This window comes from Magnolia sinica, chromosome 3, assembly GCF_029962835.1.
Source record: "Magnolia sinica isolate HGM2019 chromosome 3, MsV1, whole genome shotgun sequence".
Classification (NCBI taxonomy): Eukaryota; Viridiplantae; Streptophyta; class Magnoliopsida; order Magnoliales; family Magnoliaceae; genus Magnolia; species Magnolia sinica.
Window position 1 is genome coordinate 61,730,194 of NC_080575.1, and position 25,555 is coordinate 61,755,748.

Consider the following 25,555-nt stretch of genomic DNA (forward strand, 5'->3'; position numbering starts at 1 on the left):
TCGACCTCCACATCATCGTCAGCGTCACCATCAGGCTGAGGCTGTCCAATAGGTGTAGGTGCTGCATATCCATAATATCCAGTGCCAGAAGGAAATACTAGATCAACGAAACTAGAGGATGACTGATCCTGACTAGGCAACGACTCTGACCTGGAGTAAGGATATCCACTAGTGTCCGTCGAATAGCCATACTGGTGCCCATACTCAGGCTGTTGAGAATCTTGAGATTGAGAGTGCGTCTGTTGTGATGAGTAACTTGGATTTAGATCTGGATATCTATAATCATATGGATATTGATCGAAAGGGCTACTCCAACATGAATGTGATGGAACAGGCTCAGTATAACCATCATAATTCAATTGACCATAAGAATATCCATCATAATAACCAAGACCATGAGCCTGCTGATGTTCCGGACCTCCCGGACCCGGTGCACCATTAGATGTACCCACCTCCTCCTGGCTGTATCGTGACTCGGTACACTCATAAGTCCGACCTTGTGTACCACCTCGTCGATGTTCATCGACATCGTGATCTGTAGACGGCTGTATAGGGCGCTGAGTAACACCAGAAGTGCCAGCACCAGGGGCAGGGGGGTCATCGTCATCATCCGACACGGTCACGCTACCACTGCTCGTACTCTTTTGTTGATTTTGAGCCGTATCCGTACGTGGCATAAACGTGCCCCTCTTATTGGGTCCAACACATCTGCACGACTCTCTTGTTGCGCTCTGCGTATTTCTGGATCATCAATTTCCAATTCTTCACTATCCTCTTCAATTTGCTTTTCCCTTGTTTCCAACCAAGGTAGAAGTGGGTCATCCTCATCATAAATATTGTCCAAGTTTATTGGACAGTAGTCTTCGTCATTAGCAGCTGTAATGCTCCTATGATGTCGTCGCATTCTTAGTTCTATATTGTAGTGCATGAAGACAAGTCTATCTAATGTTCTAGTCTGCAATCTATTCCTATTCTTTGAATGAATGAGCGCAAAACAAATCCAATTCCTTTCGCAGCTAGAGGAAGATGTTGTCTGGCTCAAAACTTTTACTGCAATTTTTTGGAGAGCCTTCGTACTCTCTCCGAAATTAATCCACCATTCGGCCGGTTGCAATCTAGATACTGCATGCTGTGCAAGAGCATCTCCAAAGCTACCAAGGCGATTTCCAAATGTATCTAATTTATTTAATGCCTTTATTTGCAGGTCTAAGTCAGGCTCTAATCTCTTTATCACATTTTTTAGCTCGACACGAACTTCATCATCCGCAACAAATGATTGGGCATATCTATACCTAGGATTTAGGTAGTAACCTGCTGCATGAAGATCGTGATGGAGTTGTTTTGTCCATCTCTTGTCGATCATCTTCCAATAAGTCTCCCAACTTCTACAATCACGTTGAATTGCAAACTTTGCCTCATCCATGGCATCATATAGGAAGCCCATGATAGGTGCTTCATCGGATTCAATAAGACGGAGTACCCTCATTAGTGGCTCCATCACCTTTAGGATCGCCTTGACCTTCTTCTAATATTTGTTATCCCGTATAGTATTCGCAACTTCGACCGGTGTCCCTGATGTCTTCTTCCCATGTTTTGTGTTGAGCCATTCTCGGGAAGCGATCATCTACTCAACTCTTCCCTATGCTGGAATAAACTCTCTAATGTTATAAAATTTGTTGCGAATCTAGTCGCCGCAGGCCTCAACAACTCTCGTCCTTTCGTGAACTTTCTCATTATTGCAACTACTTGATTATGGTTGTAAATAAATGTCGTCACTTCCCTTGCCCTTTCGACCATTTCCTTAACATTCTTCTTCTTCCCAATATCTTCCAATATAAGATCAATACAATGGGCAACACATGGTGACCAAAAAAGATGTTTTCTCTTATCCATCAACATATGTCCTGCAAGCTTATATGTTGCTTCATTATCTGTTACAATCTGCACTATATTCTCCTCTCCAATCTCGTCCACAACTTTATCCATTAATCCATTAATATAAGTAGAATTTTTGTTGCCTCTGAGGCATCAATTGACTTGTGGTATATAGTTCCTAAGTGGCAGTATACCATGAAGTTGATCATGCTGCGTCTGGTTGGGCCAGTCCAACCATCACACATGATTGTGCATCCTCTGGCTTGCCATACAGGTTTAAAGGTAGCCACGTATGCTTTCACATCCACATACTCTGTATGTCCACTTCCCCCTAATCTCCTTAGCCGTGGGAGCTTTTATTCCTTCACCTGCTTCTGCTGCTGCATCAATTACCACCTACCAATATGGAGAATTGGCTGTGTTAGGAGGTATGTTGGCATGTATAAATAACTTTGCTGCTGCTTTACTTAATTTCTCAACGGAAGTTCTACTCCACATTTGTTTTATCTTCTTTTGTTTAGTTGATTCTTTCCTAAATAGGATTGGATCAATAGAGAGTCTCCCAGGCTCATTTACTTCTTCATTCAAACGTATAGGGGCATCACGTGAAGATGTCTGTCGTCGGCTCCCAAACATACGTCGTAACCCACCAAACCTACCCCCCCCTGCAGAAGCAGTTGCACTTCCAGTTGCACTCCCACTCCCACTGCCCCCCCTGTATCACGCATTGACCCATGCGTGCCAAACATGCGGCGACGTTATTCCTCTTCACAAGCTAGACGCAAGCTCTCTCTCCTAGCTGTAGTAAATTCTCGATCTGAATATTCGTCAGAATCAATAATATCTTCATCACGAATGCCCATATATTCAGGACCAAACACTTCCTGTCGAGCTGCATCCAAAATATCATCTTTCTTCTTTTGTACAGCAGCACGTTTACCCTTCGACTCATCAGACTAGCTTGCATTAAAAGCATTATCTCTTTCGGTACTCTACTACATGGCACAACTTGACCCTTTCGATGTGCCAAATGTTGTTTGAGACGGGTAATTCCACCAGTCACTAGTTTATTACAATACTTGCACTTCATTTGGTGCCTAGTACCACCAAGCCTCTCACAATGTTGCCATCCAATATCATCACTTGTTGTTGGCCAGACCCAGACATTTCTTTAGGTTTAGGTAGATACTAGATAATTAGATATGAGTATGAGTGTATGACCTATGTTAATAAAGATGATGTAATATTCTAACTAAACCCTAAGAAGCTCCAAGGCAAAACCTGTCCAATATAAGCAAATAAAAACATAAAGTCATTAATTCGAAAATAGAAAAAAATTATAAAATGACAACCCAAATCTGTAAAATACACATTAACATGTTCTACTATGATTAACACATTACATGGCATGATTAAAACAGTAAAACAATCGTTAAAAAATTATTTTTCGAATTTAAAAAAAAAGGGCCATAATTAATGCGTAAATAGAAAAAAATATTAAAAAATATATAAAATGGCACCCCAAATCTGTAAAATGCACATTAACATGTTCTACTATGATTAACACATCATATGCCATGATTAAAACAGCAATACAACCATTAAAAATTGATTTTTCGAATTTAAAAAAATGGCCAAAATTCATTCGTAAATAGAAAAAATATATAAAATATATAAAATGGCACCCAAAATCTGTAAACTGCACATTAACATATTCTACTATGATTAACACATCATATGGCATGATTAAAACAGCAATACAACCATTAAAAATTGATTTTTCGAATTTAAAAAAAAATGGCCAAAATTCATGCGTAAATAGAAAAAAATATTTAAAAAATATAAAATGGCACCCCAAATCTGTAAAATGCACATTAACATGTTCTACTATGATTAACACATCATATGGCATGATTAAAACAGTAAAATAATCATTAAAAATTAATTTTTTGAATTTTAAAAAAAAAGGGGCAAAATTCATGCGTAAATAGAAAAAAATATTTAAAAAATATAAAATGGCACCCCAAATCTGTAAAATGCACATTAACATGTTCTAATATGATTAACACATCATATGGCATGATTAAAACAACAAAACAACCATTAAAAATTGATTTTTCGAATTTTAAAAAAAGGGTCAAAATTCATGCATAATTAGAAAAAAATATTAAATGGCACCCCAAATCTGTAAAATACATATTAACATGTTCTACTATGATTAACACATTACATGACATGATTAAAACAGCAAAACATATTAAAAAAAGTATAAATACCTATTTTTGACAAATTTCTGAAAAATGGCCCACCGAGCTTTGATTCAACAAAATCTGCAATATAATGTGTTTTTTCCTCAAATATCCAGCCAAGGTTGGTTGAAATTAGTAGTAGAAGGAGTGAGAAACAGTTTGGAAGCAAGAAGTTTAAAAAAAAAAAAGCAAAAACAGAGCTTAAAATACAAAAAAAAAGTTACCGTTTTTTGACCGTTACGGGCTAGCCGTTACGGGGTAGTAACGGCCGTTACACCCGTAACGGGCCCGTATCGACCGATACGGGCACAAAAAACCATAACGGCTGATACGACCCCGAAACGCGTATCGGCCTTCACCGTTACCGTTACGTATCGGCTGATACGACCGATACGTAACCGTTTTGGCACACCTTGGTTGTATCCACACCGTCCATACATTTGGAGAGATCATTTTAAGGCATGATATAAAGAATGATTCAGATCTAAAGCTCCAGTGGACCCCACCATAAAAAAACAGCGGGGAGAGTGATGCCCACCATTAAAGATTTCTGAGGGCTACAAAAGTTTTCGATCAAGCTGATATTTGTTTTTTCTCTTATTTCATGTCTTTGTTAACTTCTGGAAAGGTTAGATCTCAAATTAACATCATGATGGACCTTAGGAAAGTTTCAACGGTGGGCATCACTCTCCCCACTGTTTTTTGTGGTGGGGTCCACTATTGCTCTGGATCTTCCTCATTCATTGTCTAATGCCCTAAAATAATGCCCTAAAATGATCTCTCTAAATGGATGGACGGTGTAGATACAATACATAAATCATGGTGGGGCCCACAGAACTTGGTGATGTCACTTTAGTTGCGAGTCTTGCTACTCAACTTATAGGAAGCGGATTGCGTAGAGTAACTCACTATGCTTAGTGTACTGAGTAAACCCTGTGAGGGCCACCACGATTTATGTACTTTATCTGCTCCGTCCATACATTTTACCAAATAAATTTAGGTATTGAGCCCAAAAATGAGGCATATCCAATGTTCAAATGGACCACACCACAGGAAAGAGTTGAATTGAACGTCTAACGTTGAAACATTATTGGGGGCCACAGAAATTTTGGATCAATATCATATTTGTTTTTCACCTTAATCCATGTCTGTATGATCTTATGAACAGGTTGGATGACAAATAAACATCATTGAGGGGCCTATAAAGGTTTCAACGGTGGAAATCATTATCCCCACTGTTTCCAGTGGTATGATCCATTTGATCCTTGGATATGCTTCAATTTTGGGCTCAACCCCTTAAATTAGATGGAAAAATGGATGGACGGCGTGGATAGACCACATACATTCAAGGTGGGCCGAACTGAGTTTACTTAGTACGATAAGAGCGTAGTGAGTAACTCTACAAACTGTAGTGCTAATCCGCATCCTTTTTCTACGTGCGCAGGCAGAATCGGTAGCCAAATATAAACGGTCTTGTTGGGCGCTCCGTAGGGCCCACCATGATGTATGTGTTTTATGCACACCATCCATCCATTTTGATAAGTTATTTTAGGGCATGAGCCTAAAAAGGAGGCAGATCTAAGGCTCAAGTGGACTACGCCACGGGAAGCCGTGGTGACAATGATGCCCACCATTGAAACATTCCTAGGTCCCGTAATGATGTTTATTTGCCATCCAATCTGTTCATAAGGTCCGACAAACTTGGATGAAGAGAAAACATTAATATTAGCTTGATCCAAAAATTATGTGGCCCCCAAGACATTTTCAACCATAGCCGTTCAATCCTCACTGCTTCCCATGGTGTGGTCCACGTGAGCCTTAGATCTCCCTACTTTTTTAGCTCATGCTCTAAAATTATCTGTTAAAATGAATGGATGACATGGATAAAACATATACATCACACTGGCCCCCACAAACCTGTGATAAAACATATACATCAACTTACCGATGTGTAGTATATCTATCCTTTTCTCCAGGCTATATTAGCCTATATTAGGATGTGGTCCCAAAAATTAAGCAGATTGCAATCTTAGGTGGACCACACCACAAGAAACAGTGGTGATTGAGTACCTCACTAAAAAAAAAAATTCCTAAAATTTAAGCAGATCCAAATTCCACTGACGCATTGTTAAAAACTTCATATGGCCCATGTTTCCAACGATGTGGTCCACATGAGATTTGAATCTGCCTCATATTCTGGATTATGGTATAAAACTATTTGGAAAAATAGATGGACAAAGTGGATAAAATGTATATATTATGGTGAGGCCCTCGGATCAGTAGGCAATCCACATCCTGCTAAGACCTATTTAGAGATGGATGGTCCTTTGGGGCTCGTGGTGGGGCCCACAATGATATTTGTGAGAAATCCACTATGTCCATCCATTTTTCCGTAGCATATTAAAGCATGAGACCAAAAATCAGGCAGATCCTAAGATCAGGTGGGCCGCATGACATGAAACAGTGAGCATTAAACGTCCATCATGCCCCAAAAATCAGCTAGTCACATCATTGATGGTTATGTTTACAATTTCTACTTTTGAATGAATTAATTGTGTTTTCATACATGTTTTAATACATTTATTAATGTTATGCATTCCATTTGAATATAGTTACATTAGTTCAATCAGCCAGCGCATAGCTTAGGACTCTTTACAAAGAAAACCTATTATGTACACTTCTTTTTTGAGATTTTATGATTTAAAAGTGTGTATTAAGGTCTTTTTTAATAATCCTTGAAGTTTCATTGAAAAATTCAAAAATTTTCCCAATGTTTCCCCATGTTTCCCAAAAAGTGCGATAAATTACGTAATACAAACGATATATCCTGTGCGATAACCGATAATCTGTATCCCAAGGGTGCGATACATGGTGCGATACCGATATTTCGAACACTGATTGAGTCACATGTGCCACGTGGCTGTCATTCATCTTTAAGTGCTTCACATGCGCGACATGTGCGAATGCGTAACATGCAACATTCACTATTGACCCCCTTCATATGTCCCATGTGTAAATGTCCATTCAAGTGCTCAATATGTGCCAATGTGCTACATGTGCCACAATCCATCTTAAAGCACCATACATGTGCCAATGTGACATGCATGAGATGTAAAATCACCCATTGTCAAGCGTGCCACACTCCCCAATAAGCATCATTGCAACATGTGCCACCCTCATCTTCGAGTACCCACATGTGCCACCATCCATCTTTAAGTGCTCCAAATGTGCCACCCGTGTCAACATGCCACATGTGCAATCAAATGTCTAATTTATGATAGGGTTTGATATTATTAATTCCACTGCAAAGATTATGCAACCAAATATGCCTTGCTGAGAGGCTTTCATTAATATGAACAAAGTGCATTCTAGGCTATTGTCTAGCACAAGCCCTTGATTACATTCCCTGGTGAAGAACCCTTGATTAAAATGTAAAAAAAAATCAGAGAATATGATACAAAGTAGCATAATGCAAATGATGCATGAAAGTCCTAATCCATGGCCCTTCGCCTTCAGTGTTCAGATCATCGATTAGGCTGAGGTTATAGAAATAGCCTTTGGCATTTAGGAATCTCGTATAGTCAGCTGGGCATCAGGATACTAGCAAATGATGTGTATTATGTATCCTAAGAGGCATCAACTTGAGATAGCATGTAGCCTTGTTGCATACACAAGTGTGAATTATCCTATTATTGCTAGGAATCTCATATGCCAAAGATTATAAATAAATGCATCAAAACTGCATATTGAGGAGGGAGTGCGGGAGTGCGGCCTGCAATGCCTTAGCAAATGGGTTGTAGCTGAGACTGGCCTTGGCTATCTTAAGAGGGTTGTGTGAACCATGGTGTGTGACCCAGAGCAATGGGATGCACGACCTGCAATGCCTTAGCATCGAGGCAATATGAGATTGGTTTAAGCTAGCTTAGGGAATAGGTGTGAAGCCTACTGTTGGAATTGCACTTTTAGCGGCTTGAAGCCTCTTTGAAGTAGCTAGGAATGGTATGGGACCTCTTTGGAGGAGGCCTGGTCAGGAGCACTGGACTATCCTGAAGGGCCCCGGAGAAGGTGTGTGAGATCTCCCAAGTAATCGTATATTCAGACATTTGTGTGGAACTTACTGAGAAAAGATTTGAGTCCTCAGACTTCCATTCTTACCCTGCCTCGATCACATTGGGCGAGAGAGAGAGTCAAATGTGTATGTGTTAACAAATGAGGACCTAAAAGTGTATTTATAGGCTTTGGGGATAGGTTTTCCTTAAAAAGTTCATTATTTCATGTCTAAGGGTTGAGCGGTTATTTCTCTCTCAAATGACAGTTTTGACATGTTGCAACTTGGTTGGACAAATCATAATTTCCCTTAGTTGGAATGTCGGTGGATATTGCACTCTCTTGAAAACACATGTGCTCCTTAAAGCACCTTGTTCTCCTCATTGGTTGGATGTGCAAGCAGTCTCAGGTTTGAAGCACTCTGTACAGGTCGCGTTCCTTTTTGAGATGGTGCAGATTTGTTGTTCCACTTAGAAACTGTAATTCCTGTAAAATAAGTACGTAACATGGCAGGGCGGTGTGTAACATCGTGCATGACCTGCAAAATATAGTGCTTGAGAAGGACTCGGTCAAATTTGTCCCAGCAGATGCCCACCATTTGTGTTACGTGAAGCATAGAGTAGGACCTGCCTTGGCATGGTGTGCAATGTTCGAGTGGAGGCTATTACATGACATTTTCCAAAACACGGAATACAGAGCACGAGTGCTGCGACCATTCAGGTGCCAAGCTGCGTCTATAAATACTGGAGCCCCTTATTCATTTTCACTTTTTGCTCTTGAATGAGAACTAGTGCACGCCCTGCCTTCAGGAACGCGACTTGGACTTCACAATTTCTGGACCTGAGAATCTGTAGGTGAGAGCGACAACCAACAAGGTGCATGGAGTGGTCCTTAGGTCACTTCAAAATCAGAATGCATGATTGTACTTGTACAGTCTGTGCTCCTCACTTTCCTCGTGCACAATCCCCCTAGGTCGCACGGGATTGCGTATGCCATTTGACAACATTGGGTTGTACAAAAGTTTCTCTAGTCCCTATTGGAGTCGTCATTTTTGTTTATTACAAACATTTAATATATGATAAGTTTGATATTATTAACTCCACCGCAAAGATATGTACCCAAATCTGCCCTATCGAGAGGCTTTCGTTAATTTGGGAACAAAATACATTCCGGGTTGTGTTCTTGCAGTGCACAGGCCCTTGATTGCATTCCCTAGGGAAAAACCCTTGATTAGAGAGTAAAAAAGAGATGGAACCAATCTGTTACATGGTACAGAGTAGCGTAATACAAATGATGTATTGAAGTCCAATCTATGGTCCTTCGTCTTCAAAACATCCAGATCATCGATTAGGCTGAGGTTAGCAATACCCTTTGGTATTTAGGCATCTCATATAAGCAGCTGGTTGTCGGGATACTTGCAAATGATGCATGTGATGTATCTTGAGAGGCATCGGTTTGAGATAGCATTTAGGCTTGCAGCGTACACTGGTGTGAATAATCCTACTATTGCCAGGATTCTCATATGCCAGAGATGATAAAGGAATGCATTAAAACTGCATATTAAGCAGGAAGAGCGACTCCTTTAAGTAGGAGCACGACTAGGAAAATTGGAGCGTAACCCAAATGCCTTAGCAGATGGGGTTTAATAGAGATTGGCCTTGGCTAGCTTAGAGGGTGGTGTGAACCATGGTGTGCGACCCACAATGCCTTGGCACTGGGGCAATTCAAGACTGACCTAAGGAATAGGTGTGAAGCCTACTGATGGACTGCACTTTTAGGGGCGCGAGTCCTCTTTGAAGTAGCCAAGGATGGTACAAGACCTCTTTGGAGATGACTTGATTAGGATCACTGGACTATCCTGAAGGGCCCTAGAGAAGGTGCTTGAGACCTCTCGAGTATATTCAAACTAGTGCACGAGGTGTCTACTGAGAAAAAGATTGTCCTTGGCCCTTTTTATGCTTACCTTGCCTCGATCGCACTGAGTGAGGAGAAGGAAGCAGGAATTCTCGAACCTCAAGAAACAATTCCTCGAGAGAGTCGAGTGCATGTGTACTAAGGTGTTCCGTAAGGGTAACGGTGGTAGTAACGGCCACCACCGTTACCTTTACGATACTGGGTATAACGGCTGTTACGGCCCCGTAACGGCCGTTACGGTCTCTCTTTTTTATTTTTTATTTATTGAAAAAAACTCCCAAAAAACCTATATCTGCCCCGTAATGTTGATTAAAAAGTATGCAAAACCTGTATATGTTCCATAATAGACCATTATGGGGCTATTATGGCTTTTATAGGGGATGTAATGTGCTGTTAGCAGCAATTACAAGTCATTTTTTTCCATAACGGCTGTTACGGCCGTTACGACCCCGTGACGTGTAACGGTTGCTACCGTTACCTTTATGTAATGGCCTTTACAGCACACCATGGTGTGTACGCATGTTGCAAATGAGGACCCAAAAGAATATTTATAGGCTTTGGGAGTAAGTTTCCCTCCAAAAGTTCGTTATTTCTGCCTAAGAAGCTGTTAGGTGGTTATCCCTTTTCAACTTATGGTTTTGACCACCTGTTGTAAGCTGGTTGGGACAAATTATAACTTTCCGTCGGTTCGAATGTTGGTGGATATTGCACTCTCTGGAGAAGACATGCTTCTTAAAGCACACCTCGTGCTCCCTACTGGGCATGAGCTGCCCACAGTTGAAGCACTCTAGACAAGTCGTGCCCTTTTTGAGAGGGTACATGACCTGCTGTTCCACTTAAAAGCTGCAATTCCTCCAAAATAGGCGCGTAACATGGCAGGGTGGTGCGTAACATGGTGCACAACCCGCAGAACAAGGTGCATGAGGACTTGGTCAAATTTCAGTTCCACTGGCCACCATCCATCTTCAAGCTTTCCACACGCGCCAATGCCCCACATGTGCCAATGTGTCACTTGTGACAATGTGAGACGTGCTATAATCCACATTCAGTGGACACATCTATCACTTCTGTTTTTGAGTAAAATTTTCCTGAAAAATTCCTTTTTGTTTGCAAACAATAGATTTAGAAATGAAGAAAAATTGTTCAAGAATTTTTTTTACACGCACTCACACCCCATACACACCCACATACTCACACCACAATGGTTTTTCACCACATTGGGTACTCGAACCCATGACCTTGTGTTGAAACTCTTGTGAGTTGTGAGTCTACCACTGGGCATGAGTAAGGACCCAAATCTTGTTGACAGTCAAGGGAAATGGCTTTTCATTTGTCATGTTTTCTAGAAATGGCATTTCCTGAAAAACACCATTTTTCTCCAAAAAAAAATAAAATAAAAAATTCCACGAATCCAAACAGGTCCCCAGCAAACTTCTCTCTATGGATGGAAAGAAAGGAGTGCTTATGTATTTCAGATTTCCTTGGGCATGTCAAATTTGAGCAGTCTTTATGTTTTGAATGCCATTAGTGGAAATTGATCATGATGATTTTACATATAGAAGGATTATAACTGTGCCTGATTCTGACTACTAGTGTGAGCAGCCTACAGAGCAAAACTTAAAAAAATGATTCTCTGGCAGAGTATGCCCACCTATGCACAGGCACACAGCCACTTACATGGGGAATGAATGTATGTCAAACCAAAATATCCAAAGCATGAACCGCATCGTAGATTGCTGACAGCCACAAAATTAGATTCATTGCATAGCCCTAATATTCAATTAATGGAGATTGGTTTGTGGTATGTAACCATTGACTTTTCAATGTTTTTATTCTAACTCCCCATTTTAGTGGCTGCCAGAGTGCCAGTAGTAAAGGATCATCTGTTTTATGTGACTTTTGGGTTATGATTGATCCACAATAGTCCCTGCAATTTGGATGGTTTGTACTGAACTACATCTATTGGGCATGTACAATGGCTGTGTTCATGTCTATGCACTGTTATACACTTCCAGCACATCAAATAACTTCTCATGCTAAAATGTCATCTTCCTTTCAAGTGGGCAGAAAACAAGGAGATCAGATCCCTTGTGTTTGCTCAATGCCTTTCTCCAAGCTTGCAAAATGTATACTTTTGTTATCTACATACAGTTGTGATGACAATTCCACATGAAATTATTGAACTTTCCATAATCCATAGGCAACAATGCATTTCATGTCCATTTGGCATAATCTCCATGCTTCAGCATTAGCTAGGACACAGAAGGCATCAACATAATTCCATACTTAAGCATTGCCTAGGCTATGATTGAATGAATTATTCTTATTATTTAGCTGCTTAAAAATTTTCTCTATTGCTTGTTAGTTTTGATTGCAACCTCACAGCAACGGTCTTGCACTGTACTTTGAGCACTCATTAAATCGCCCCACACAATTTTTACTGTTTATCCATCAGATCATCATGCTTCAACATTTATGTAGGAGAGTAGAGTGTGCCCGTATTAGAGTTGTCACCAGCATTGAACAAGTACAGTCCTTGATCTTCATGTCCACCACTGATCCTCCTCTTGGTTTGTAGGTCCTGTATAACAGAATGGGATGGGGGGTAGAGGGAAAGGGGAAGGAAAAAAGAAAGGAAGGGAAAGAAAGGAGGGCAAGGAGGGAGGTGGTGGGGATCATAATGCTGTTATACCATGTAATTAATCATATGGTGGAGAAGAAAGTAGAAGAAAAGGGGGAGGAGAAGAAAAGGAGAACTTTGGAGAAAGGGTTGTGGAGAGAATAATCTCTCCTCTCAAACCCTCATGATATTTTATTAACCCTAATGAAAATAAAAGAATGCTATCTTGAGGAAGCACCAAAGCACACACACACACACACTTATAAATGTGGCTTAATATATGTATAAAATCCCAAACACTTGGATGCACATACATGCGCATGCCATCTATTCTCCTATAATTGACACTAATGCTTCTCTTCAGCAAATATAATTATGAGTGTGTGTATGTGGCGCAGTAATTTTTTTTTATTCTATTCTGAACAAGCGGCTCTCTCACAGTCATAATTGCCAATGGGTGCCACCTGCTGTAGGTATGCGAGGAATTAATCTTCAATTTGGTGGGCCACAAGCTTGTGGATATAGCTGTTATAGATGTAAAACCATGGGCGATGCATGCAGAAGTTGCTGAAAATTTTGTTTGCTGTGACAACCGGGTAATACTTGCAGGTGATGCCGCTCATCGTTTTCCTCCAGCTGGTGGTTTTGGTAAGCAGTCCCAGACTGATGCCTTCAGTGGAAAGTGTGTTTGAAGTATGCCTTCCTGGAAGTAAATTCATGCTCCATTTCAATTGCATTCAGTCATGAGCTCAATCTCCACAGGCTGTTTATTTTGTTTTAGTTTTCTTCATTTTCTTGCAAATATTCGATATAACCATTCTATATTTTCAATTTTCTTCGATGAAATTCTAAGTGCACATGATAATGTAAAAAATCAATGGCATGCAGATCCATAAAAAACTGAAGTTGGATGCTTGGATATTCAGATAAGGATAAGGGATCTTTACTGAGACTCGAACTTTAGATCAACCTCAAGTCTTGGTTGTAGTCTAGAACTTAGAACATTCCCCATTGGGCTACAAGACCAACATGTGAATGTCGTCGTCATCATCATCATCATTGGCATGACCAGCTTGTGCATGTCATAAGGGAGCTATTTTTACGCAATTATACTTATGAGTTTTATGTAAATAATCCTTGTCATACCTGTATTTTGTGAATTTGGGGTAGGTCCTATTTGGATTGGTGGAATCCAAAAAGTAGATTTGGATAGCAAAAGTTCACACTTGAGGGAATTTGTGGAAATAGAAATCTGTGGTAAAGAAACCAACTAAACTTGTTTGTTTTAGCACAATGTGAGTTCCATGGAAATGTGGAATGGTCAATGACTCAATGGTCAAGTAAGAGTTGTCTCTCAAAAAAATGTGGAAATGAAGATTATCAAGTTTTTGTTGGGAATTAGAAATCACCATTTTTTGAGGAAAATTGTGGAAAGGAAATTCATTTTCCATAGCTTGCTTTATTTTTGCGAATGGTGGAAAACATCACATCTGTGGAAAATGATTTCTTTTCCAAAAAAAAAAAAAGAAAAAAAAAGAAAAAGAAAAAAAGAACAGGATTCTACCAATCCAAACATGGCCAGGATCCATCATACCCAATCCTTGCCATGCTTGCTGCCTGAGCTCATACTTGGGTAACGTAGGTACATAACTGTATGTTTCATGTCATGACATGATACCTCCATCCTTGTTTGATTACTTAGCTTTTATAGAAATTGATCCACTTGTTAGTGCATGTTGTATTTTTTGCATAGGACTGAATTCATGTTTTTGGTCCTAATGCATCAAGAATCTTTGAAATATCCATTTTGTATGACGAGTACTTTATGATAGCAAGCAAGATTTGTGGTTGGTTGACCCCCTTGCCTGGTTTGCCTACACTGGGTATGAAGATGAACTGTAAGATTCTCATTACTCTCCTCTTCTTGTAAGTAACTATAGAGAAGTCGCATTAACACGTGGAAATTAAGTCTAAGAGGGGTTATGGAATACTTAGCGTGAGAGTTTCTATAGTAGATTCAGGTTTTCATTTGTACACTCACCATGGTTCAGGTATCCAAGTTGTTGTTATGACCAATGTTTTAAATATCGTTATCGCGTAATGTATCGCACCCTTGGGATATGGATAAATATCGGTTATCGCATGGGATATATCGGTTGTATCGCATAATGTATCATTGTTGTTGGGAAACATGGGAACATTGGGAAATTGGTTGAATGTTTCAATGAAACTTCAAGGATTGTTGAAAAGACATCAATACACACTTAGAAATCAAAACGGTACAAAAAAAAAAAAAAGTGCACATAATAGGGGTTTCCTTTGTATGGGGTCCTAATATATGTGCTTTCCAACCGAACTAATGGAAGTATATTCAAAGTCTATTCTTATAATTTATAAATGTAAGAGGACATATATGGAAACACAAGAAATACATTCAAAAGCAAAAGAAGAATCACTAGATCGGGTTACATATATGTTTAAATTTGTATTTGGATACAAAGATTGCAACCAATTTGTGAGAAATTGAGAAATTTTGTTTTCTCAATTTTCCGCAACTTGACCCATCTCCCCCAAATCTTGAAATTTAAGTTCCAACTCCATAATTTTTCGTGGAAAACATGAAGAACATATATTTGTAACCATTTGACACTGGTTTAACGTGATTTACAACAAAAACATGGATCGAAAATTGAAAATGCTCACTGGATCGAATATATGGGATATATCAGCACTACCTATTTGTTTCATATCACATAAGTGAGATACAAGATATATCGTGGGATATATTGACTGATATCGTCGATATTTAAAACACTGGTTATGACCGGGCCAATTCTGGATGGTCAATGCATAAAATGTCACCCAAATGTGAAAATGCTGACTCTTCAACGTGTATCCAACAAATTGGCGGTTAACAAAGAAAAGATGACAATGTTTCACATTCAAACCAAAAGGTGGCCAAAGATTTAGCATGTAGGATCTTCTAATCTAGGGTACTTTTGGTGCGTGGAGCATTAAAGGTTAGTAGGCCTATCAATGGGTTGGGCCCGAGCCAAACAAAATTAAAATATTGGCTAGGCTTGGCCCGACGAGTTCGAAGTCCATGCTGAAGATAACCCTGGGCCCGTTCTGTTGACAGCCTTAAAGGTGTGTCCATCGTATCAACAGCTTGGATCACTAAATGGCTCCTCTTGTACTAATTGGAAACCCAAGTGTACTTTAGGAAGTATAAACTCTGGACACACAGAAGTCCCTACAATTGATTCAATAATTTTGAAACCAGTTCTGCTAGGATTCATGAGAAAACAGAACAACACATTCATAGAAGAGTGTAGCTGAAATGAGGAAGTTGAGATGGATGAGTGGAAAGATGAGGAAGGATAAGATTAGAAATGAATGTATTTAAAGGGAGCTTAGGAGTAGCCAAGTAGGTAAAAAAGATGACAGAAAGTGGACTTAGATGGTTTGGCCATGCATGTATCAGAGATCAAGAATTGTGCTGGTTATGAGTGAGTTGGTTCAAGTTGAAGGCTATAAAAGGGCAAAAGGCCCAAGAGGATGTTGGTGGAGGTAGTAAGAAAAGGTTGGATGGCACATGGTTTAACTGAGGATATGACCAATGATAGAGTGAACTGGTGGATCATGATTTGTTTAGCCAACCCAATTAGTTGGGGTAGGCTTGGATGATGATGATCGCAAAACTTGTCCTATATTTGTTATCACTTCCTAGTTGTGTAATATTTTGTTGCTTTCAAATTCCAAATGCTGGCTTTACAAGCGATGCTCATTTGCAGGAATGAATACTGGCATCCAGGATGCTCATAATCTAGCTTGGAAGATTGCTTTTCTGTTGAAGGGTATTGCTTCACCGTCCATTTTGCAAACTTATGAAATGGAGCGTCGACCGGTATAACTTATTTTCCCATATTAGCCTTTCTATATCTGTTGTGCAGAATGTGTAAGACTTTTTGACTGCCATCCTCATATGCTCTTGGACTGCCATCATTGTGTTTCCAGATTGCCGTCTTCAATACAGAACTAAGTGTTCAAAACTTCAAAGCAGCCATGTCAGTTCCTGCTGCACTTGGCCTCAACCCGACCATTGCAAACTCAGGTAAAATTCTCATGAGACAAGACAGGCGGCATATTATCCTTGGTTTCTCACTTTATACAACTGGGGTCCTTGTCTTTTGACCCAGACCAACAATCTAATGGTCGCACTGTGGATGGGATCCCACAATCTCCCGGATTGGATGATCCTAGTTCTCCAATCTTACCTTTTTTCAGTTTAATGTGGACCATTGATGTGTTTTCTTTTCTTAGTTGTCTATTTGCAAAGGATTGTGATTGTTCACTAGGGGAGGTTTTTGGGGGCATGGTCCATCTGCTATGGGGCCCATCACTTCAGTGGTTTGGATCACAAAACAATGAGCCCCACATGCAAAAACTATGAACCTAGAATTCCTTACATATTCTTAGATCGAGGATCATATAGTTCCATTACAACTTCAATCAGCTCCACAATGTAGACATCTTCTCATTTACCAAATCCTTCAACACTGTTCTTCAGCGAGATTTCTGTTCAGACACTTCTAATTTCTCCATGATACCATGGTTCATGCTCTTCCATGGTGATTTGGCAGTACATCGAGTGATTAATAGTGGTTTCGGTTCCATTCTACCATCTGGACTACAGAAGGCACTCTTGGAAGGAATTTTCGCCATTGGCCGTGTACAGGTCTCACAACCTCTACTGAATGAAAACAACCCTCTTGGATCTACAAGGCTGGCTAAACTAAGGAGTATTTTTTATGAAGGGAAGAGCCTTCAACTCCAGTTTCCTGCTGAAGATCTTGGTTTCAGGTTGATGTTTGGTTATTTATATCCTTTGATTTTCTCTACCACAATCTTGTTAAGATGATGAATATTTGGTACGATTTAATTTTTATCGTGTTGATATTAGGTACCTTGAGGGAGCTATTGTTCCTGATATCAGCGCTGAAGCACGGGATACCAAAAAAGTGCCTATTGGTTGGAGGAGGGACTACATCCCCTCCTCAGAGCCAGGATCACGCTTGCCGCATATGAATATGAGGGCATTGAAAGCACCATCTAGTGAGGTTTGTTTCTATTTCTATTTGATTATTGCAAGAAATTATATGCAATAATCTATCTAGCAATTTGCCTTTCCCAGTAGACTGTACATGTGAGGGCCATCTTTTGGTAATCCAAATTGTTCATATAGTGGTGGCATTGTGGATGCACGACACCCCAAATATTGCCCCAATCAGACAGTTGTGACCATCTTTTTGGGTCCCCATTAACTGTGGACCGTTGACGTTCATTGCCCATTTGAAAGCCGCCATTCCAATCAGGATTATCTAGTAGAGGAGATATTGGACATGGCCCACCCATGAAAGAGGCCCTACTAGAGGGGAGTTGCTTAGGTAGCCCAAAGGTTGGGCCACCCGTACAATTGCTGGGAAAGAGAATGTCATTTCATGATCGAGCATTATGTCATCATCATAGCCTTGTCCCAGCTGCATGTGATTGGCTATGCAAATCTTGTTTCACCAATTATTCCTAATGTAAGCCCCATCATTAGTTAGCAAAAAGCCATGTCACATAAAACCTTAGGGTTAAAGTTTAGTACAGTTTCAGTCCTTAAAATGGTGGTAAAAAATTTCATCAAAGATGGAAACACCAAAAAGATGGAGAACGAAAGTTGTCTTAATATGGTTTTGACATTAAAAGGCTATATATACACAAATATATTTGCACTCACGCACACACACATGCAGATGCATGCGTGCAAACATAGATTTTTACGTGTGGTTCTCTCTCTCTCTCTCTCTCTCTCCAGTCTACACACACACAAAAGGAAGTTCTATTAAGATGGTTTTTTATTTTTATTTTTTTTTATAAAGGGAATTTTACAAAATAGTACCCCTCATTAATATGATATTTATATCCCGGTACCATTTTAAATTAAGTTTTCATTAAGCTACCTCATCAATCAAGTTGTTGTCAAACGGCTACCTTCTGTTAGTTTCTCTGATGGTTGTTAGTCTAAAGAATGATTTTTTTCTAAACCGACGAAAATGCCCACGAAGTAATGAGGTTACTTAATAAGAATTAAACAGGTAAATATGTGTTATTATAAAAAAATCTAGAAAGGAAAAAAAAAAAAAAAAATCTCAAAAGGCTGATTGCATAATGATAGGGACGTGGTTACTGGTCCATGATGTATCCACACAGGCCATCCATTTTTCCAGATCATTTTAGGGCATGAGCCCAAAAATGAGGTGGATCCAAATCTCAGGTGCACCACGCCATGGGAAACAATGGTGATCGAATGACCACCATAAAAAGCTTCCTAGGGCCGACCTTGATGCCCACCTTAATGTTTATTTTCCATCCAACATGTTGATTAGGTCACATAGACCTGGATGAAGGAAAAAAAAAAAAAACAAATATCAGCTTGATCCAAAACGTTCGTAGCCCACAAGAAGTTTTTAATGCTGGGGGTTCAACACCACTATTTCATGCGAGTGTGGTCCACCTGAGACTCCTCATTTTTTGGCTCATCCTAAAATGGTATGGAAAAATGGATAGTCGGTGTGGATTAAACACATACATCATGGTGGGGCCCACAAAGCACCATATGCAATCCATGTTAAAGGCACCACTTTGGGGTCTTTGCTTTACTCGGATTTCCTGTGCCCTTGGCACAGAAAGCTCATGTACTCGAAAATGATGTGGAGCCCACAGATTCCTGTCACAAATTCACTCTGTCCATCAGTTTTGCAAGACAAAAATAGGACATGATTCTAAATATCAGGCGGATATAAAACTCATGTGGGCCACACCCCATTAAACAGTGGGAATGTGCAAACGTCTACCGTTGAATCCTTCCTGGAGCCTACCAAGATGTTTATAGGCTATCCGAACCAAAAAATTAAGCAGATCCAAATCTCAGCTCAACCATACCATAGGAAACAATGCTAATTGAACGTCCACCATTAAGAAATTCCTAGGGCCCACCGTAATTCCCATCATAATGTTTGTTTGCCATCCAACCTATTGATAAAGACACAAACCTTGATGAAGGAAAAAAAATGCAAATATCAGCTTGATCCAAAACTTTTGTAGCCCATAAGAAGATTTTTATGGTGGGTGTTCATCACCACTGTTTCATGTGGTGTGGTCCACCCGAGAATTGGATTTGCCTTATTTTGGGGCTCGTGCCCTAAAATGATTTGGCAAATTGGATGGATGACATGGATTAAGCACATACGTCATAGTGGGCCCACAATGCACTGTATGCAATCCACATGCAGGTTAAAGGCTATGTTGGCATTTTCGTTAGTTTTGAAAAATCATACTTTAAACAGAAGGACATTAGAGAAAACTAATGGAAGGTACCTGGTTGACAATAACTTGATTAATGAGGTAGCTTAATGAAAATTTAATTTAAAAAGGTATTGGGATGTAAATACCACATTAGTGAGGCACTATTTTATAAAATTCCCATTTTTTATTCACGAGCAGTTTGAATTTTCATCTAGATACTTAAAAAGCACACATAGTTAATCTTATAGCAAACTCGTTGATTGTAATCAACCTATGTAATAGACTATTAGTTAGCATTTGATTGTAATCAACCTATATAATAGTCTATTAAATTGTGGCTATGGGAGTTTTGTGTGTTCATTGTCAGTCAACTCAGTCCCCAGCTCAAATAAAAGAGGGTTGCATCAGGTTAGCAGTTGGTGTCAAACTTATGCCATAACTTTCATCATGAATCCGAAAAATGTGACATTCTAAACTCATGCTAGGGTGTTCGCTATAAGCAACGCATTGCATCATAAACCTGGTGTAGTGAGAAATGGGCAAGGGTTGGCTAGGGCGTCCCTTGGAAACAACATGCTGCTACAATGCTCGGTGTAAGTAGTTGATGCAGTCAGTCCACATCCTGCAAGTGCATACTCCACACGTACAAAAAAATGCCCATTTTGCTTTTTTTAGCTTGTTCCTAATTCCCTTTCTTTCATGTTCCTATATTAGGAAAATATCTCCTTTCTAGGAAATAAGTATTATTAGATTTTTCTTGTTTAAGTGCTTTCTTTTTTCAAAGATATCTTTTTTAGGAAATAAGCATTATTAGATTGTCTTGTTTAAGGGCTTTCCTATTTTATAGATCTATGTTAGGAAATACATTATAGATATTTTTTTGCATAAGAGTTTTCTTATTTTGGAGAATTTGGCTAGCAAGGGATCCTATTTTTAGATTCCTTAGATTATGTTAGAGATTGTCTCAAAGAGGAAATCTTGTAAGCATTCATTATACATAAGGCATAGGCCCTATGGAATAAAACACAGTTCAATGATTTTTTATTTTTATTTTTAAATTTTATTTTATTATTATTATTATTTTGAGCAAGTTCTCTTGTTTCTCTACTCTAGTGTGTTGGAGAGGGAGAAGTAGTGATCTCTAGCATAAGACTAGTAGACTGTTGAGCCTGCTCACCGTCATTTCATCTTTTCTCTTTTGTGATTTGAACGTTCAGTCCATTACATTTAATCTTATTGCAACTAGTTTCTTCCTGGATCTAGTTGCATTAGAAGCAGGCAACCGTTCCTGCTCCATTTTGGATGTGCACGGCTAAAGAAACTAGTCCAGGAGAATAGGATTCATCTTGGCACATAGAATATAGGAACATTGATAGGTAAGAGTATGAAGTTGGTGGGTACAATGAAGTGAAGGAGAGTTAAAATAGCTTGTGTTTTGGAGACCAAATGGAAGGGTCTAAAATTAGAGAAATTGATGGATATAAGCTTTGGTATAGAAAAGGACAATAATAGAAATAGGGTAAGGGATATTGGTAGATAAAGATTTAAAGGATAAAATTGTAGATGTAAAGAGAGTAAGTGATAGGATTTTATTAATAAAACTTGTGTTAGGAGAGGAGATAATTGATGTTGTTAGTGCATATGATGGAATCAAGAGACAATTCTGGGAGGATATGGATGGACTGGTGCAAGGAATTCCGAATGAAGAGAGGATATTTCTAGGAGGACATTTAAATGGTCCTGTGGGAAAAGAAAGTATAGGATACGAGAGTGTACATGGAGGATATGGTTTTGAGAGAATAAATGAGATGGGAGATGTTTTCCTTGATTTCACTATGACATATAATTTAACTCTAGCAAACATATACTTGAAGAGAGATGAACATTTAATAACTTTTGAAAGTGTACCATGTAAAGCCAAATAGATTTCGTTTTGCTAAGAAAGATATAATGATCAATATGTAGGGATTGCAAGATTATATTAGGAGAGAATCTGATTGCGCAACATAGGTTAATGGTTATGGATGTTTACATCAATAGATGGATGAAAGGAAGTGAACTAGACTTGGAAAAGGCTTACGATCACATCGATTAGAAATTCTTAGACTACATGTTGGAACGGGTGGGTTGTGGTCAAAAGTGGAAGTTGTAGATGAAGACTTGTGTGCAATCCGCTCATTTTTCCGTCCTGGTTATTAGGTTGCCATTTGTTTTTTTCAAGGCTGCTTAGGGCCTAAGGCAAGTGGACTCCTCTCCCCTTTTCTTTTTGTGGTCATTGGAGAGGTTTTGAACATGATGCTATACAAGGGGGAGGAGAATGGTCTTCTTATTAGAGTGTTTAAAGCGGCTAAAAATGGAGTTTAAGTGAGTCATTTCAATATGCAAATGATACCTTATTATTCTGCGATGTGGACACGAACTTTGTGGATAATTTGTGCAAAATTCTGGTTAGTTTTGAAGCTATTTCGGGGTTAAAGATCAACGCGGCAAAAAGTGAAATGCTAGGAGTTCATGTATCCAATGAATGATTTGTTGTGGCTTGCGAATGTTTTCGGTTATAAGAAAGGGTCGTTCCCCTCCTCGTATTTGGGTTTACCTCTTTGTATTGGGAAGCTCGCTAAGCATCTATGGGCTAGGGTTATCGAAAGAATTGAGAGAAAGCTTACTAGTAGGAAGTGTTGTTACCTTTCTTTCGGAGGCCGATTGACTCTCATTAAAGCAACTTTTTCTAACATGCCAGTGTACTTCGTCTTTTTTTAATGTCCCAAATCGTTGTTGGATGGTCTAGAGAAGATGAGGAGAGATTTCTTTTGGAAAGGGGCTAAGGATGGCCACAAGTTCCATTTCCTAAAATGGGAGGAGGTTTGCAAGCCGATCTCGGAAGGGGGAGCAGGGATAAAAAAAATTCGGGTTTCACAAATATTGCACTTTCGGAAAGTGTCTTTGGAAACTGGGAACAACCTCGGGTGGGCTTTGGAGAGATTATTATTAGCAAATATGGAGTGCAAGAGGGAGGTTGGAAGGTCAAGTCTTCATTGTTGTATCGGGCTTCTAGTATATCGAAGGCGATAGCGGCGACTGGACATCTATTTCTGGGAGTTATTGCATTTGATCTTGGGAATGGAAAGCACATCCGCTTCTATGTTGATGTTTGGTGTAGTGATGAGCCACTCCAAGATTTGTTTCCTAGGCTTGTTGCGTTGGCCCCTTGACCACTTAGTTTCAGTTGAGTGGTGCTATTCTTTTCGTGGTTATTTGGTTATTTAGTGCCCTTCCTGCCGAAAGGAATATGAAAGATGAGGAGATTGGTGAGTTTATTATCCTTCCGGATCTTAAGAATGCAATCCCTTCGCTTCAAGAAGAAGACTCCATGATTTGGTCGGGTCACCAATCTGGTAGATTCTTTGTTCGCTCTTTTTATAATATTCTTTCCTTGGGCCCTTGCATTCCCATACCCTCTCATCCGCTTCATCACTGGTTTTATGGCACCCTCCCCGAGTTGCATTTTTGTGTGGTTGGTTGCTAGGAAGAGAGTGTTGACTATTGATAATCTACAACCTAGGTCTCTAATTCTTTCGAACATCTGCTTGATGTATATGGAGAACATGGAATCAATCGATCATTTATTTATTCACTTCTCTTTTTCTTGAGAAGTGTGGGGTTATTTCCTTAAGGCGTCTCAAACGTCTTGGGTTATGCCGATGTTTGTGGAGGATCGTTTGTGAGGTGATTGTGAGGCTTATTATGGCTATCTTTTGGGCCATATGGAAAGTGCGAAATGGGTGGTGCTTCAGAAATGAGAAATCCTCAATAGATGGGGTGGTGGGCATTAATTATCAAGGGCTTTGTTTTGGGCTGGGCTCCTTACCTTAAGGTAGTTAAGGTTGCTATCTCGTCTTTTGCTTGTGTGCTTTAGTGTTGTGGTGTGTTCTTTTCTCGCCTCTAGGCGGGTTTCTTAATAAATGCTCTTGTTATCTCTCTAAAAAAAGGAAGTGAAATTAATAAATGTCCAAAAACTAGGTGGTGGAATTTAAAAGGAAAGAAAACAATATTATTCAGAAATAAATTGGTGGAAGAAGAAAAGTGGAATGTCGAAGAAGAAATGTCATGTAGAATGAGATGGCCGAGTGCATTAGAAAATTGGCAAAAAATGTTTTAAAAGTATCTAGAGGGAAAAGCGAAATAAGGAAACTTGGTGGTGGAATGATGATGTACAAAAAACTATTCACAAGAAACGTTCATGTTTCAAAGCCTGACAAGGGACTAGAAATGATGAAAATTTTGAACAACACGGAAATGCCAAAAAGATTGCTAAGAAAATATCGAGGTTAAATTTAAAGCTTATGATGATTTTTACAATAGATTGGGGACAAGAGAAAGTGAGAAAGATGTCTTCAAACTTACAAAAAATGAGAGAGGAAGGGTAGGGACCTAGATCATGTTAGATGCACTTAAGAGTGATAACTAGAGGGTATTAGTAAAGGACAATGAGATCAATGAAAGTTAGAGAAGTTATTTTCAAAACTTGTTAAATAATGACCACTTTGAGAGCAAAGGAATAGAAGGATCCATAAACTCAAATGATGTTGGAGATCACAGAAACTTACATAGGATTAAGATATCTGAAGTGAAAGAAGGTTTGAGAAAGATGAAAACAGGAAGGACAAGATGGTTTATCAATAGGCGTTTGGATATGTATGGGAGATACTGGGTTATTTTTTTCCTCCAATCTTGTGAAGGATGGTGGCAATCCTTTCAGGTTGAGGGAACAACTGGTTTTAGGCTTCACAAGAAGCCGAAATTGTTGAAAGAAAAACTCAAACGTTGGAGCGTTGAGGTGGTTAGAGAAAAAGTGATGACTGAGGAGCTCAACGAGATTGATGTGCTTGATCTGAAGGAAGAAGGGGAGGTTATATCTTTTGAGGAGATAATGCGGAGAACTCTTCTTAAGGCCAATTACTCTAAATTCCTTGAGGAGGAGATCATGTGGAGACAACAATCCTATGCACTGTGGCTAAAGGAGGGTGACAAGAACACTAGTTTTTTCCACAACATAGCATCAATCGGGGCTAGATATAACAGAATATGCTCCCTTCTTGTAGATGAGGTAAGGATGGAGAAGAAAGAGGACATTAGTGTAGCAGTGGTGGACTTTTATCACAAGCTCTTGTCCAAAGACTTGTGGGTGCGACCACGTCTAGATCATTTGTTTTTTTTATTGTCTTTCAAAAGAAGCAGCTGGTTGTTTGGAGATGCCTGTTTCCGATGATGAGATCAAGGTTGCAATGGACAGTTTGGGGAGAGGTAAAGCTCCTAGACTAGACAATTTTCCTCTGGCCTTTTTTCAAGTGTATTGGAGTACAGTCAACCTAGATGTTATTTATTTTCATCAAAGAGTTCTTCGACGAGGGCCGAATTTCGACCGAACTAAGAGCATCGTTTATTGCGCTGATTTCGAAGATTAAAGGAGTTGAGGATCTGAAGGATTTTAGACCTA

At 39.4% G+C, this 25,555-nt stretch overlaps 1 protein-coding gene across 3 annotated transcripts in view; it reads left to right on the forward strand.

The window, feature by feature from the left end:
* The window catches only part of LOC131239959 (uncharacterized), a 55,484-nt gene that overhangs the window by 24,222 nt on the left and 5,707 nt on the right, over positions 1–25,555 (forward strand). For all 3 annotated transcript variants that reach the window (XM_058237925.1, XM_058237926.1, XM_058237927.1), the window contains 5 exons: positions 13,179–13,353; positions 16,500–16,612; positions 16,723–16,819; positions 17,349–17,568; positions 17,669–17,825. In XM_058237925.1, coding sequence (XP_058093908.1) covers positions 13,179–13,353; positions 16,500–16,612; positions 16,723–16,819; positions 17,349–17,568; positions 17,669–17,825 — 762 coding nt within the window. The remainder of the gene's footprint in view (positions 1–13,178; positions 13,354–16,499; positions 16,613–16,722; positions 16,820–17,348; positions 17,569–17,668; positions 17,826–25,555) is intronic.